The sequence below is a fragment of the Perca flavescens genome, chromosome 2 (genome assembly GCF_004354835.1).
Source record: "Perca flavescens isolate YP-PL-M2 chromosome 2, PFLA_1.0, whole genome shotgun sequence".
Classification (NCBI taxonomy): domain Eukaryota; kingdom Metazoa; phylum Chordata; class Actinopteri; order Perciformes; family Percidae; genus Perca; species Perca flavescens.
Window position 1 is genome coordinate 717,025 of NC_041332.1, and position 17,500 is coordinate 734,524.

Sequence of the window (17,500 nt, forward strand, 5' to 3'; positions counted from 1 at the left end):
GTTTGGTTTGGCGTTTATTTAATTGAGAATAAGAAGCAGCTCAGCCTGACACACACACACACACACACACACACACAGAGACACACACACACACACACACACACACACAGAGACACACACACACACACACACACACACACACACAGACACACACACACATGAATACAGTGTTTGACGTCAGCCAAAATCCCCATAATGCATTGGAAACGACGGTAGCAAACAGTAAACTCTGTGTGTGGTGATCAACTGTAGCTGTTAGAGACATGTTTAACAGTGTAGTTTTATAAACTCAAAGACATTATGACAGATGTGTGATGTCTGTAGATGTGCCCGGGTTGGCTCAGTGGGTAGAGCAGGCGCACATACACTTGGAGGTGTATGCCTCGACGCAGAGGTCCAGGGTCCTGAGATGATTTCCTGCATGTCTCCCCCTCTCTCTCTCTCCTTTCTCACCCAGCTGTACTGTCCAATTTAAGGCGGAAAAGCCCACAAAAATAATCTTAAAAAACAAAGATTGTGTGAAGATTAGAAAGCCACTCCGAGATCCTCCGTAGCAGAGGGATGAGTCACTACGACTATGAAGAGAGGTGTTTCCCTCTCTGAGTCACAGGGAGGAAACTATTCCTACCCAGAGGCCTCACATGATCACAAACATATACGCTCTAAGACATATCTGTCAAACTCGAGGCCCGCGGGCCAAATCTGGCCCCTCGCAGATTTTGATCCGGCCCGCATATCAATTTAGGTTCACAATAAATGTTGGCCCGCCTAGTTTTTGTAGCTTTTTCTGAAGTTTGTCCCACTTTTTCCAACGTTTTTGGGGCCTTATCTGGCGTTTTTTCCAATGTTTATGTTATGCTTTCTTTGACATTTTTTGTCACTTTTTTCTTTGATGGCTAAGTTACTTTTTGGGGGCTTTATGTGGACCAAGCTGTAGGTGAGAAGGCTATATGAGACACGCAATAATCCAGTTAAAGATCCTTGACTTTTTCGATGAAATAAAAGCATGTGAATAAACTAAACATGACCGGCCCTTGATGTGATTCTTAGTTTACAGTGTGGCCCTTAGTGAAATTGAGTTTGACACCCCTGCTCTAAGACATACAGTACAGGCCAAAAGTTTGGACACACCTTCTCATTCAATGTGTTTCTTTATTTTCATGAATATTTACATTGTAGATTCTCACTGAAGGCATCAAAACATACACACATATGGAATTATGTACTTAAAGTGATGGTTGGGAGAAATTTCACCCTAGGGTCCTTTGCACCATGACCTCGAGCCAAACACCCCCCAGAAGCTTTTTTCACCTGGGTCTAACATTGGGAGAGTTAGCGTAGAGTAGCGTTATCAGCTGAATAGCTTAGCGCAGGGGCTAATGGACCCACGTTTGTATCTCGTAAGTTACCCCACTAATAATGCCCAAAATGATACCAAACTTCTACACTAGTACAGATAGGTTATGTACTCCTAAAACGATGGATTGGAAAGTTTGTAATTACACCAGAAGTTTATGAACACTTGCCTGCTCTCTTCTGCTCTCTGCTGCTGTTGCTGCCGCTGTAAGACGAGTGCTTAGGGACCGTCTACAAATTACTACACCGAAAAGAGATGCAACAAAAATATTTATTAATTTAATGATTAAATAAGGTAATGTCTCCAAACTTATCTCAGTTATTAATTGTCTCCTGCTAGTTATACTACAGCACTTTTAAAAAATAAGTTAAATTAATAAATATTTTTGTTGTATCTCTTTTTGGTGTAGTAACACACACACACACACACACACACACACACACACACACACACACACACACACACACACACACCTATAGCCCAGCTCTGAGATGGTATTTAACTAGCTTGGTGTAGAAAGACTCCTCCATGCTGGGATCAAAGCTGCAGCCTACCTCCAAAATATATACACCTCCCTGTAAGAAAGTACTAGAGTTACTACTGCTACTACTAGGGTTACTACTACTACTACTAGGGTTACTACTACTGCTACTACTAGAGTTACTACTACTGCTACTACTAGGGTTACTACTGCTACTACTAGAGTTACTACTGCTACTACTAGGGTTACTACTGCTACTACTAGGGTTACTACTGCTACTACTAGGGTTACTACTGCTACTACTAGGGTTACTACTGCTACAGTTACTACTGCTACTACTAGGGTTACTACTGCTACTACTAGAGTTACTACTGCTACTACTAGGGTTACTACTGCTACTGCTAGAGTTACTACTGCTACTACTAGGGTTACTACTGCTACTACTAGGGTTACTACTGCTACTACTAGAGTTACTACTGCTACTACTAGGGTTACTACTGCTACTACTAGGGTTACTACTGCTACTACTAGGGTTATAACTGCAGTACTGGAACATGGGTGGTTTTACCTGAGAATGTGTGTACATTCTGACTGAGGGGGGACATTATAGTACATTAACGATGGTGAATACTACGGGGGTTGTTTAGATTTTACAACAACTCAGGTTGGTGTTAACCTGCACAGGACCTGCCATGTTGGATACACACAGACACACACACACACACACACACACACACACACACACACACACACACACACACACACACACAGAGACACACACACACACACACACAGAAACACAGACACACAGAGACACACACAGACACACACACACACACACACAGAGACACACACAGACACACACACACACACACACACACACACACAGACACACACACACACACACACACACACACAGAAACACAGACACACAGAGACACACACACACACACACACACACACACAGACACACACACACACACACACACACACACACACACACAGAAACACAGAGACACACACAGACACACACACACACACACACACACACACACACACACACACACACACACACACACACACACACACACACACAGAGACACACACAGAGAGACACACAGACACACACACACACACACACAGAAACACAGAGAGACACACACAGACATACACACACACACACACACACACACACACACACACACACACACACACACACACACACACACACACACACACACACACACACACACACACACACACACACATACACACACACACACACACACACACACACACACACACACACACACACACACACAGAGACACACACACACACACACACACACACACACACACACACACAGACACACACACACACACACACACACACACACACACACACACACACACACACACACACACACACACACACAGACACACACACACACACACACACACACACACACACACACACACACACACACACACACACACACACACACACACACAGACAGAAGTGTAGGTGTAACAAAGTTTGAGTCCTGGAGAACAGATCTCAGATGTTGTGGAAGTTTATATTATTTACAGTTTTTTACGATCACTTTGCTACTAATTTCAGAACCTTGACGTCATTTTTCAAAACTCTAAACACAAAACTCAATCATCAGTCATCACTTGTAACACCGGCTGTCCAATGTTCACAACATACTAGTAGAACATATTCATATCTATAAGGAAATCTTGCACAATCATTTGTTCAAAAAACTGACTGATTGTGAAATACCATTGAAACATTACTTTAGATCACCCACACACAAGCTACCCATAGTTTCACTGGGTCATCATTCGTACAATCATTAAATACTGTAGTACAGAATAGGTGATGTTTCATTATGGTACTACATATAAATACATCCATGTAAAAGTACTGCAGTAATAGAGAGAATACTACAGACACAGTGGAGTCATTGAACAAAACCTGAAATGTATTGATGGAAAACAATACAGTACGATTTATTTGAATCAAATCAAAATAATTAGCTACAAAATAGAAAAGAAAAGACAGTAGTACTGTAGTACTGTAAAACATCAAATGCAGTGTTCCTCAACTTTCTTGTACTTTAAAAAGCAAAACAAAGGAGTGATTACTGTACTTCTACGTCTTCATCAACTCTGTCTTGTGGATTTGGCCACAGGTTCTCTTCTACATTGTAATTTGCCAAACATCTTGGAAAACACCTTCAGGCATGGTGAACAATGTGGTATATATATATATATATATATATATATATATATATATATATATATATATATATATATATATATATCTCATCAGTGATGAGTTGGTAGAATTGGACAAGCAATTCCAAGGGTCTGCATGCACACAGTGCAGTACTGTTAATACAGTAAATAGTCTTAAAGGTAGTACATGGGAGCATAGAAACCGTGTCTGGTAAACAGTAGTACAGTACAGTAAAGGTAGTACATGGGACCATAGAAACCGTGTCTGGTAAACAGTAGTACAGTACAGTAAAGGTAGTACATGGGACCATAGAAACAGTGTCTGATAAACAGTAATACAGTACAGTAAAGGTAGTACATGGGACCATAGTAACAATGTCTGATAAACAGTAGTACTGTACAGTAAAGGTAGTACATGGGACCATAGAAACCGTGTCTGATAAACAGTAGTACAGTACAGTAAAGGTAGTACATGGGACCATAGAAACAGTGTCTGATAAACAGTAGTACTGTACAGTAAAGAATGATGATGAAATGTTACATCCATAGATACTGTATTCTGATTGGTTCATGCTCCACGCTAACTGGTGACAATGAATCTCGTTATCTTGAAACTTTCATGATCTAAACATGGAATATTGTTTGTCTGTTTCCATACAACCATGTATTAAGAGTAATACAACAGTTACTTATCATTTAGAGCAGTTGTATCAATTGATAGATGATTGTAATGAAATGAATAGACGATCATCTGAAATGTAATGTGTGAATTGCTTTTAGAAATAGTAGTACTTTGATGTTAAGTTGTGTCATATTGAACAGCTGATCTTTGTTAAATGAACAAATTATCTCAGGTTTATGTGTATTGTATCCAAGCAATTGAAAAAATGTGTATTTTGATCATTGGAACATGGGAGACTCTACAGCAGGTCTCATATTTCAGACACTGCAAAGTTATACATTGTTTGTCGGGCTATTTCGTTATTAAATTCACTTCTGAGACTTTTTTATGCGAGAAATCAACTATATAAAGCTCAAATATGGGCCGTTTTACGAAAATTGATGGCTAATTGCAAATTTGGTACGACTGTGTGTCGGAGTTTAGCTAGGAGCTCCACACAGTGTGAGGAGAAAGTGGGAACCTCCATACCCAGTGAAAGTCACCGTTTCCCTGGGTACAGGACTACTGGAATACTCGGGGCTCTGTGGCTGGCTGTCAGCTGCCGCCATAACTAGAGTAGCTTTATTTACAGTTTGAATTTCGTCACGCCACTTATACAACCTCTACCCCAAGGTCTTATGAAGCTAACATCGGTGTCCGATTTCAAGTTAATGAATTTTTGTGAAGATTAGCTAGGGGTTTCGTTATCTGCGACTGTCCCTTCAATCCTAGCTATGTGTACAAATCACGGATAGTTAGCTTCATTTTGGGTCATAATTCAAGTATATTTACAGTTTGAATTTCGTAACATCTCCCTAAATGTCTTATAAAGCTAACAACGGTGTCCGATTTCAAGTTAATGAATATTTGTGAATTTCAGTGGAATTCTAGGAGGAGCTAGCTCTCATTGATAGAGCTCCATCCAGCCGCAGGCTCTATCAGTGAGACTCAGGGACAAGCGGCGTTTATTTCACCGATCGTTTGTTTAAATAACTCAACACATTATAATTACTCACATTAAAAGATTAACTGGAACCCGTGGTAACAGATTGCTGGTGTAACAAGCTCGCTGACCATGCTCTCACTCACACACACACACACACACACACACACACACACACACACACACACACACACACACACACACACACACACACACACACAGACTTTTTACTACTTTTTTCTGCAGTAAAGTAACTGAATAACAGGTGTGTGTGTGTGTGTGTGTGTGTGTGTTGTGTGTGTGTTTGTGTATGTGTTTGTGTGTGTGTGATGAAGTCAGAAAGGAGTGTTTCTCTTCTCAGATATTTCAGGAATTTGTGGAACTATTTAAACCAGTTTGTGTTTTTAAAGTAAAGTCAACGAGTCTGACCCTCAGGCCGAAGTCACACACACACAGACACAAACACAGACACACACACAGACACACATACACACCGTGGGGGCGGCTGTGGCTCAGTGGTAGAGCGGTTGCCTGCCAATCAGAAGGTTGGTGGTTCGATCCTTGGCCCTGCAGTCCCATATTGAAGTGTCCTTGGGCAAGACACTGAATGTAAATGTGTGTGAATGCATTTATACACGCTAAAAGTCCTGATTATTTACATGGAGTCTGGTGGGGGTTCCTGTTCTCATCTGTTTTCTGCTCTCGCCCCCTTTAGGAACTGGTCTCTAATCCTGAGTTCATTTTGGGCGGAGCCACCAGGACCGACATCTGCCAGGGAGCTCTGGGTGAGTTTTACTGACTGTCCCTGAACGCACCACACACAGACAGACAGACAGACAGACAGACAGACAGAGAGACAGACACACAGACAGACACACAGACAGACTGACAGATTCTTGATGTTTACATGAGTTTTTTTTAACTTGATCATTGTATTTTATATTAATTATCAGCAGAGCAGAATTCTGCAGATTTTAAACAAATTAAAATAAATGGATGTAAAACAAAAGTTAGTGTAACTCTCGCCAAACTGTAACCTAGGTTCTTTTTGTGAATGTACCGAGTCAAACTTTAGTTTCAAAGCATATTTAGGATGGAAGCGCCAGTTTTAAGATGGACCGTATCCTCGTTTTGTGTCAGATGGCCTTTTGAATGGGAGAGCTAGGGACTCTACTATGATCGCATCAAAATCAACATTTCTAAACCACTAAGAAGGCTCCACACAACATGAAGCATCACCAGGGCTCTACACATGAACTCAGTAGGGCTGCTCTCTCTTAGTGGATTAGTCGACTAATCGGTGGTTCTTAGATCTCTGTAGTCCATTAGTCATGTCTGATGCTGTTTTCATGCTGAATGACTTATTTCCAAGAAACGTACGAGCACATCTCTGGTAAACACAAGAATTAAAGTGGTGCTTTAGCATGACTCTTAGTGGAGGAACTCAGATTTACAGATCTGTCAATTAGATCAACTAATCGATTAGTCGATGCAATTGAATGAGTGTTAGTCGACTAAGAAGTTCTTCGATCGAGCACAGCCCTAGAACTCAGCGTTGACAACATTGGTTGTGTTCACACAGTTTACCAAAAAGAAAGGTTCTGAAAGACAAGCAGTGTGTAAACTCTGCAGACGTCCACTCTGGCCCAGCGCTGAGGAGGCTGAGTTAGTGTCAGCTGATCAGTGTTGCTGTCGGAGCGTTTGGACCTCTCTGCTCCCACACAGGAAACACAACAACCTCTGTTACTGTTAGTTCAGCTGCTCTCAGATCCACGTTTGAGCTGCAGATAAGATGAAAAGTGTTTGGATCTGATCATCGCTTCACATCACAACCGACAGAACCAACCGAGTTCCCTGCGGAACCTTTTCTAACCCCAGGACTTCCCACTGGCTGGGTCAGGCTTCCCTTCATTTTAGATTTGGGGCTATGGTGCCGAAAATCACAACAGGACGTCACACAGATGACACTTGCTCAACACTTTGGTTGCTTTTGTTGCTTTGGGGGACGTTTTTGATGATTGATGAAATTTTTGCCCATTTTTTGACACTTTTGTTGCTTTTTTGATGCTATCGCCAACATTTTTGGTGCTTTTTTCAAGTTATTGTCCCTTTTTGTTTAATGTTTTTTGTCCCTTTTTGTTTAATGTTTTTTGTCCCTTTTTGTCCAGATCTATGAACGATCTGACAGAAAAAAGTAGCTGTGAAATACAAAGTCTACTTGTGCTACTTTGGGATGTTTTCAGTGCCACTCCCACCACTTTAAACCCTGCAGAGAATGTCTTTGCTGTGGTCTGAACTTCCTGATGAGAAACAGCTGATCTGCTGTATATACAGGGCGCTGCCACGCTGAGTGCTCATTGGCCGAGCAGGAAGCTGCAGAACAGGAAGTAGCCTGGCAGCTATTGTTATGTTGCTAGAGGGCGAGAAACAGACAGACAGACACACACACACACACACACACACACAGAGACACACGGACTGTGTGGGTGTAGTGGTGGATGACTCAGCGTGCCGTGCCTTGTTTAAACTTCAGTCTCGGTGGTTGTGTAACTCTGAAGATTAGTCTCCACACGTAGAAACACATTCCCTACCGTTCAGGTTCAGTTCACCTACAGCAACGGCAGCATTAAGGCTGCGGTGAATATTTGTGGTGAGAGAGAGAACAGACGAGTCTGCAGGCTGGTGCTGACTGTAATCTGCTGGTTTAGAGAGACAGTAGAGCAGTGGGTTCAGAGTGGAGTATCATAGGTGGAGGATGAGTCAGAGGGTGTCACAGGCGCAGGAAGCCTGCAGCACCCCCTGGTGGAGAGGCTTTACTACTGCAGTGACCATCAAATGAGAGCTTTTAAACATCTCTGGTTGTTGTTTCTGTTCCACCACATTTTGTATGTCATGTTTGGGGTGTGGGATGAAGAGAGGGATACTTTTATTAATTAAAAACATGATTTAATTTATCTTCAGTGTGTATTGGCCAATCAGATTTGTCTTGACGCGATTGCGATTCAGCCTACGCACACTCACAGCCACACACAACGAAGAATGAGTTTCTGCTTTGTCTATCAGCGCTACTTAGCTAGTCTCAGACAAGAATTTTGGATTTTTTGTCAAATTGCCCAAACCCAAACACCCGAGGACTAGCCAGATTTCTCCAACTGACTCCTCATCCAGCATACCAGGAATTAGACTTTCACACATGGCACTGCTCTCTGCTTCACGTCCACAACAACATTTTGGATGATCTGGATATTCAGGGGTCTCATGGCAGAGTTTATCAGCCGAACTCCAGAGCACAAATCTAGGTTTGATGTACCGAAATCATCGTAAAGTAGAGACACGGTGTCTTACTGTTACTGTGGTTCTGACCCAGAACACAGAGATACGTCTATGATATGGTCAAGTAATACAGGGAATTACTGTAATTGTTGGAATTGTTGGGGCTTTGTAAATTATAGAGTGTGGTCTGGACCTACTCTATCTGTAAAGTGTCTCGAGATAACTCTTGTTATGATTTGATACTATAAATAAAATTGAATTGAATTGAATTGAATTGAAGTAAGCTGACTGGGGATCCCCAGCTGCACCCTACATCCCTGTATGCTAAACAACTACAGCGGCTAGCTATGGCTATCAAAGAAGATAGTCTACATCCTCTAAATAGGGAATTCCAGTATCTTCCCTCTGGACGGAGGCTAAAAGTCCCTGGTTACAGAACTACAACATTTAAAAATAGCTTTGTACCAGCGGCAATCACTCTGTTAAACAAAGAGTAAAATTATTTGCAGAAAACTCACAAGCACTTTGGTCATTGGTCATGTACTGTTTTCTATTCCTCTTTTTTTAGGTCTTACTACCTGTTTTTATATGTTTTAATGTTTTATGTGTTGTGTGTTATGTTGTGGTCTACAAAGTTTTAAAGGATGTCCTGCCTCTTAGACTGTAAAACTAGTTTACCTATGGGTGCCAATAAAGTAACCTAACCTAACCACACGAGACGCAGAGTAATGATTTCAAGGTGTTTTAATAAGAGTCTGTACTTAGAGTAGTCAAGGACAGAAGGGACAGGACTGGACCGAGGCTGGAGGCGGGCAGGCAGTGGAGAACCCAAACGGTCTGTCTGTATAATCCGAGGTCAGAGCGGTGAGGAGCAGACAGAACAGCAGACAACGGCAGGTCTAAACAGAGAAGCAGGTATAAAACAGGAGCACTAGGAACTACAAGAAAACTACACAACGAACAAAGTACACCGAGCCAAGTTACCACACTGGTGGACGTAACGGTCTGGCGCCGATGGTGAGATCAGCCCGGGTATAGTTACTGCACAGGTGGTTCGTGGAATAGGCAGCAGCTGTGCAGGTAGAATGGATGTTATGATGGAGGATTTGCACCGTAATATTAGTAATCTTCTGCATGTCTGTGTGTGTGTGTGTGTGTGTGTGTGTGTGTGTGTGTGTGTGTGTAACAAGCATAGTGTGTGTGTGCGCTGTGCACGAGCCTAGGAGCATTTTACTAATGCTCTGTTAAAATAACAATGAAATGCTGCGTTATTGACTTTAGACCAGGTTGTTGTTGGTCACTACTCCCAGAATGCACCTGAACACACCTCCCTAGAAGACCAGCACGCCCAGAATGCACCTGAACACACCTCCCTGTAAGACCAGCACGCCCAGAATGCACCTGAACACACCTCCCTGTAAGACCAGCACGCCCAGAATGCACCTGAACACACCTCCCTGTAAGACCAGCACGCCCAGAATGCACCTGAACACACCTCCCTGTAAGACCAACATGCCCAGAATGCACCTGAACACACCTCCCTGTAAGACCAGCACGCCCAGAATGCACCTGAACACACCTCCCTGTAAGACCAGCACGCCCAGAATGCACCTGAACACACCTCCCTGTAAGACCAGCACACCCAGAATGCACCTGAACACACCTCCCTGTAAGACCAGCACGCCCAGAATGCACCTGAACACACCTCCCCCTGTAAGACCAGCACGCCCAGAATGCACCTGAACACACCTCCCTGTAAGACCAGCACGCCCAGAATGCACCTGAACACACCTCCCTGTAAGACCAGCACGCCCAGAATGCACCTGAACACACCTCCCTGTAAGACCAACATGCCCAGAATGCACCTGAACACACCTCCCTGTAAGACCAGCACGCCCAGAATGCACCTGAACACACCTCCCTGTAAGACCAGCACGCCCAGAATGCACCTGAACACACCTCCCTGTAAGACCAGCACACCCAGAATGCACCTGAACACACCTCCCTGTAAGACCAGCACGCCCAGAATGCACCTGAACACACCTCCCTGTAAGACCAGCACGCCCAGAATGCACCTGAACACACCTCCCTGTAAGACCAGCACGCCCAGAATGCACCTGAACACACCTCCCTGTAAGACCAGCACGCCCAGAATGCACCTGAACACACCTCCCTGTAAGACCAGCACGCCCAGAATGCACCTGAACACACCTCCCTGTAAGACTAGCACAAGGTGCATTTGCTATTTAAAAGACGTGGGCACTGAACGGTAAACTGACAACTGCGTTGGTCTGCGTTGCAACGGGTGTGAGATAGGAGCTCAGCTGTACTTCATGGAGGGGAGGGGCGAGTGAGTTTTTAAAAGGAGACAGAGGTAGAGTGGTCTGCAGAATACAGAGCCTGTGTAACATAGTATGAATGATAAGGAATGACCAAACCACATCCCAGACACTACACTGTAAACATGGTTTGTGTGGCGGAGGCATCATGTAAACCAGGGGTTCTCAAACATTTCACTCAAAGGTCTACATCTGAAAGTTCTGGGGTCTGTAACGATTGCCGATGACAAAAAAAAGCTAATCAACTTACTTATAACTTTAAAATCAACACACTTTCAAGTTGAGTTCTCTGTTTTCTGCTCAACTTTTGTACTGATACCAGGACCTGGAGTACAGTACCGGTACCTTTTAGAAGGTAGTCTACTTTCTCTAATAACTAATGTATTTCATCTGTGTTTCAGTGTGTGTGATAGGGAACAGTTTGTGTGATAGGGGAGGGTTTGTGTGATAGGGGAGGGTTTGTGTGATAGGGGAGGGTTTGTGTGATAGGGAACTGTTTGTGTGATAGGGAACAGTTTGTGTGATAGGGAACTGTTTGTGTGATAGGGAACTGTTTGTGTGATAGGGAACAGTTTGTGTGATGGGAACTGTTTGTGTGATAGGGAACTGTTTGTGTGATAGGGAACTGTTTGTGTGATAGGGGAGGGTTTGTGTGATAGGGGAGGGTTTGTGTGATAGGGGAGGGTTTATGTGATAGGGAACTGTTTGTGTGATAGGGAACAGTTTGTGTGATAGGGAACTGTTTGTGTGATAGGGAACAGTTTGTGTGATAGGGAACTGTTTGTGTGATAGGGAACAGTTTGTGTGATGGGAACTGTTTGTGTGATAGGGAACTGTTTGTGTGATAGGGAACGGTTTGTGTGATAGGGAACGGTTTGTGTGATAGGGAACTGTTTGTGTGATAGGGAACTGTTTGTGTGATAGGGAACAGTTTGTGTGATAGGGAACAGTTTGTGTGATAGGGAACGGTTTGTGTGATAGGGAACTGTTTGTGTGATAGGGACGTGTTTGTGTGATAGGGAACAGTTTGTGTGATAGGGAACAGTTTGTGTGATAGGGAACAGTTTGTGTGATAGGGAATGGTTTGTGTGATAGGGAACGGTTTGTGTGATAGGGAACTGTTTGTGTGATAGGGAAGTGTTTGTGTGATAGGGAAGTGTTTGTGTGATAGGGAACAGTGTGTGTGATAGGGAACAGTGTGTGATAGGGAACAGTTTGTGTGATAGGGAATGGTTTGTGTGATAGGGAACGGTTTGTGTGATAGGGAACTGTTTGTGAGATAGGGAAGTGTTTGTGTGATAGGGAACAGTTTGTGTGATAGGGAACAGTTTGTGTGATAGGGGAGGGTTTGTGTGATAGGGAACAGTTTGTGTGATAGGGAACAGTTTGTGTGATAGGGAACTGTTTGTGTGATAGGGGAGGGTTTGTGTGATAGGGAACAGTTTGTGTGATAGGGAACAGTTTGTGTGATAGGGAACAGTTTGTGTGATAGGGAACAGTTTGTGTGATAGGGAACAGTTTGTGTGATAGGGAACTGTTTGTGTGATAGGGGAGGGTTTGTGTGATAGGGAACAGTTTGTGTGATAGGGAACAGTTTGTGTGATAGGGAACAGTTTGTGTGATAGGGAAGGGTTGGTAACACGGCTCCTGTGTGTCTTCCAGGTGACTGCTGGCTGTTGGCGGCCATCGCCTCGCTGACCCTGAACGAGTACGTGATGGCCCGAGTTGTTCCCACCGACCAGGGCTTTGGGGACGACTACGCCGGCATCTTCCACTTTCAGGTAACCCCAACCTCACACCTCTCAGGGTGCTTTCATGATAAACATACTTAACTAACAGCACAGAAAACAGTTCTCTTATTAAAGTCTGTCTGCCTGTCTGTCTCTCTGTCTCCCTGTCTCTCTGTCTCCCTGTCTCTCTGCCTGTCTGTCTGCCTGTCTGTCTGTCTCCATGTCTGTCTCTCTGTCTGTCTGTCTGTCTGTCTGTCTCCATGTCTGTCTGTCTGTCTGTCTGTCTCTCTGTCTGTCTGTCTGTCTGCCTGTCTCTCTGTCTGCCTGCCTGTCTGTCTGTCTGCCTGTCTCTCTGCCTGTCTGTCTGCCTGTCTGCCTGTCTGTCTCTCTGTCTGTCTGCCTGTCTGTCTCTCTGTCTGTCTCTCTGTCTGTCTGTCTGCCGGTCTGTCTGCCTGTCTGTCTCTCTGTCTGTCTCTCTGTCTGTCTGTCTGCCGGTCTGTCTCTCTGTCTGTCTCTCTGTCTGCCTGTCTGCCTGTCTGTCTGCCTGTCTGTCTGTAGTTCTGGCAGTTTGGGGAGTGGGTGGACGTGGTGATTGATGACCGTCTGCCAGTTAAAGATGGAGAGTTGCTGTTCGTCCACTCGGCCGAGGGGAGGGAGTTCTGGAGCGCTCTGCTGGAGAAAGCCTACGCCAAGTAAGACCAGCCAGGGATTCAAACCCACAACCTCCTGTTCACTGACCCTAACCCTTAGGCCAAGTAAGACCAGCCAGGGATTCAAACCCACAACCTTCTGTTCACTGACCCTAACCCTTAGGCCAAGTAAGACCAGCCAGGGATTCAACCCCACAACCTTCTGTTCACTGATCCTAACCCTTAGGCCAAGTAAGACCAGCCAGGGATTCAACCCCACAACCTTCTGTTCAGTGACCCTAACCCTTAGGCCAAGTAAGACCAGCCAGGGATTCAAACCCACAACCTCCTGTTCACTACCCCTAACCCTTAGGCCAAGTAAGACCAGCCAGGGATTCAAACCCACAACCTCCTGTTCACTACCCCTAACCCTTAGGCCAAGTAAGACCAGCCAGGATTCAAACCCACAACCTCCTGTTCACTACCCCTAACCCTTAGGCCAAGTAAGACCAGCCAGGGATTCAAACCCACAACCTCCTGTTCACTACCCCTAACCCTTAGGCCAAGTAAGACCAGCCAGGGATTCAAACCCACAACCTCCTGTTCACTACCCCAACCCTTAGGCCAAGTAAGACCAACCAGGGATTCAAACCCACAACCTCCTGTTCACTACCCCTAACCCTTAGGCCAAGTAAGACCAGCCAGGGATTCAAACCCACAACCTCCTGATCACTACCCCTAACCCTTAGGCTAAGTAAGACCAGCCAGGGATTCAAACCCACAACCTCCTGTTCACTACCCCTAACCCTTAGGCCAAGTAAGACCAGCCAGGGATTCAAACCCACAACCTCCTGTTCACTACCCCTAACCCTTAGGCCAAGTAAGACCAGCCAGGGATTCAAACCCACAACCTCCTGTTCACTACCCCTAACCCTTAGGCCAAGTAAGACCAGCCAGGGATTCAAACCCACAACCTTCTGTTCACTACCCCTAACCCTTACGCCAAGTAAGACCAGCCAGGGATTCAAACCCACAACCTTCTGTTCACTGACCCTAACCCTTAGGCCAAGTAAGACCAGCCAGGGATTCAACCCCACAACCTTCTGTTTTTTTTGTTTTTTTTACACTTTTTTAAAAGATTTTTGTCACTTTTGTCCGTATTTGTCGATTATTATTTCTTACACTTTTTTGACGTTTATTAATGTTCTTTTATCACATTTTTTTTCAAATGCTATAAAATTGAATGAAACACCCAAAATCAAAGAAAGTAGTGAACTGATCATTTATTTTACGCGTGAAGAGTGCTGTAGATAATCATCCACGTTATTTTAATTTTTTTGACACTTTAGTTGAAAGAAACCCAAATGTTTTGATGTAGAAACCTTTGGTAAATGGGTGGGATTAGACCCAAATGTTCTGATGTAGAAACCTTTGGTAAATGGGTGGGATTAGACCCAAATGTTCTGATGTAGAAACCTTTGGTAAATGGGTCGGATTAGACCCAAATGTTCTGATGTAGAAACCTTTGGTAAATGGGTGGGATTAGACCCAAATGTTCTGATGTAGAAACCTTTGGTAAATGGGTGGGATTAGACCCAAATGTTCTGATGTAGAAACCTTTGGTAAATGGGTCAGATTAGACCCAAATGTTCTGATGTAGAAACCTTTGGTAAATGGGTGGGATTAGACCCAAATGTTCTGATGTAGAAACCTTTGGTAAATGGGTCAAATTAGACCAAAATGTTCTGATGTAGAAACCTTTGGTAAATGGGTCAGATTAGACCAAAATGTTCTGATGTAGAAACCTTTGGTAAATGGGTCAGATTAGACCAAAATGTTCTGATGTAGAAACCTTTGGTAAATGGGTCAGATTAGACCAAAATGTTCTGATGTAGAAACCTTTGGTAAATGGGTCAGATTAGACCAAAATGTTCTGATGTAGAAACCTTTGGTAAATGGGTCAAATTAGACCAAAATGTTCTGATGTAGAAACCTTTGGTAAATGGGTCAGATTAGACCAAAATGTTCTGATGTAGAAACCTTTGGTAAATGGGTCGGATTAGACCAAAATGTTCTGATGTAGAAACCTTTGGTAAATGGGTCGGATTAGACCCAAATGTTCTGATGTAGAAACCTTTGGTAAATGGGTCAAATTAGACCAAAATGTTCTGATGTAGAAACCTTTGGTAAATGGGTCAGATTAGACCAAAATGTTCTGATGTAGAAACCTTTGGTAAATGGGTCAGATTAGACCAAAATGTTCTGATGTAGAAACCTTTGGTAAATGGGTCAAATTAGACCAAAATGTTCTGATGTAGAAACCTTTGGTAAATGGGTCAGATTAGACCAAAATGTTCTGATGTAGAAACCTTTGGTAAATGGGTCAGATTAGACCAAAATGTTCTGATGTAGAAACCTTTGGTAAATGGGTCAGATTAGACCCAAATGTTCTGATGTAGAAACCTTTGGTAAATGGGTCAGATTAGACCAAAATGTTCTGATGTAGAAACCTTTGGTAAATGGGTCAGATTAGACCAAAATGTTTTGATTTAGAAACCTTTGGTAAATGGGTCAGATTAGACCAAAATGTTCTGATGTAGAAACCTTTGGTAAATGGGTCAGATTAGACCAAAATGTTCTGATGTAGAAACCTTTGGTAAATGGGTCGGATTAGACCAAAATGTTCTGATGTTGAAACCTTTGGTAAATGGGTCAGATTAGACCAAAATGTTCTGATGTAGAAACCTTTGGTAAATGGGTCAGATTAGACCAAAATGTTCTGATGTAGAAACCTTTGGTAAATGGGTCAGATTAGACGTTAAAGGGAACATTAGGGTAATGTCTGCTGTGTGTGTGTTTTATTAGACATTAAAGGGAACAGGAGGGTAATGTCTGCTGTGTGTGTGTTTGATTAGACATTAAAGGGAACAGGAGGATAATGTCTGCTGTGTGTGTGTTTTATTAGACATTAAAGGGAACAGGAGGATAATGTCTGCTGTGTGTGTGTTTGGTTAGACATTAAAGGGAACAGGAGGATAATGTCTGCTGTGTGTGTGTTTGATTAGACATTAAAGGGAACATTAGGGTAATGTCTGCTGTGTGTGTGTTTGATTAGACATTAAAGGGAACAGGAGGATAATGTCTGCTGTGTGTTTGATTAGACAAAGGGAACAGGAGGATAATGTCTGCTGTGTGTGTGTTTTATTAGACATTAAAGGGAACAGGAGGATAATGTCTGCTGTGTGTGTGTTTGATTAGACATTAAAGGGAACAGTAGGGTAATGTCTGCTGTGTGTGTGTTTGATTAGACATTAAAGGGAACAGGAGGATAATGTCTGCTGTGTGTTTGATTAGACATTAAAGGGAACAGGAGGATAATGTCTGCTGTGTGTTTGATTAGACATTAAAGGGAACAGGAGGATAATGTCTGCTGTGTGTTTGATTAGACATTAAAGGGAACATTAGGGCAATGTCTGCTGTGTGTGTGTTTGATTAGACATTAAAGGGAACAGGAGGATAATGTCTGCTGTGTGTTTGATTAGACATTAAAGGGAACATTAGGGCAATGTCTGCTGTGTGTGTGTTTGATTAGACATTAAAGGGAACATTAGGGTAATGTCTGCTGTGTGTGTGTTTGATTAGACATTAAAGGGAACAGGAGGATAATGTCTGCTGTGTGTGTGTTTGATTAGACATTAAAGGGAACATTAGGGTAATGTCTGCTGTGTGTGTGTTTGATTAGACATTAAAGGGAACAGGAGGGTAATGTCTGCTGTGTGTTTGATTAGACATTAAAGGGAACAGGAGGGTAATGTCTGCTGTGTGTTTGATTAGACATTAAAG

At 43.3% G+C, this 17,500-nt stretch overlaps 1 protein-coding gene across 1 annotated transcript in view; it reads left to right on the plus strand.

The window, feature by feature from the left end:
* LOC114563664 (calpain-2 catalytic subunit) overlaps positions 1-17,500 on the plus strand; it is a 39,305-nt gene that overhangs the window by 1,024 nt on the left and 20,781 nt on the right. Inside the window, exons 2-4 of the mRNA XM_028590465.1 lie at positions 6,402-6,471; positions 12,961-13,079; positions 13,587-13,720. Of these exons, the coding sequence (XP_028446266.1) occupies positions 6,402-6,471; positions 12,961-13,079; positions 13,587-13,720 (323 nt within the window). The remainder of the gene's footprint in view (positions 1-6,401; positions 6,472-12,960; positions 13,080-13,586; positions 13,721-17,500) is intronic.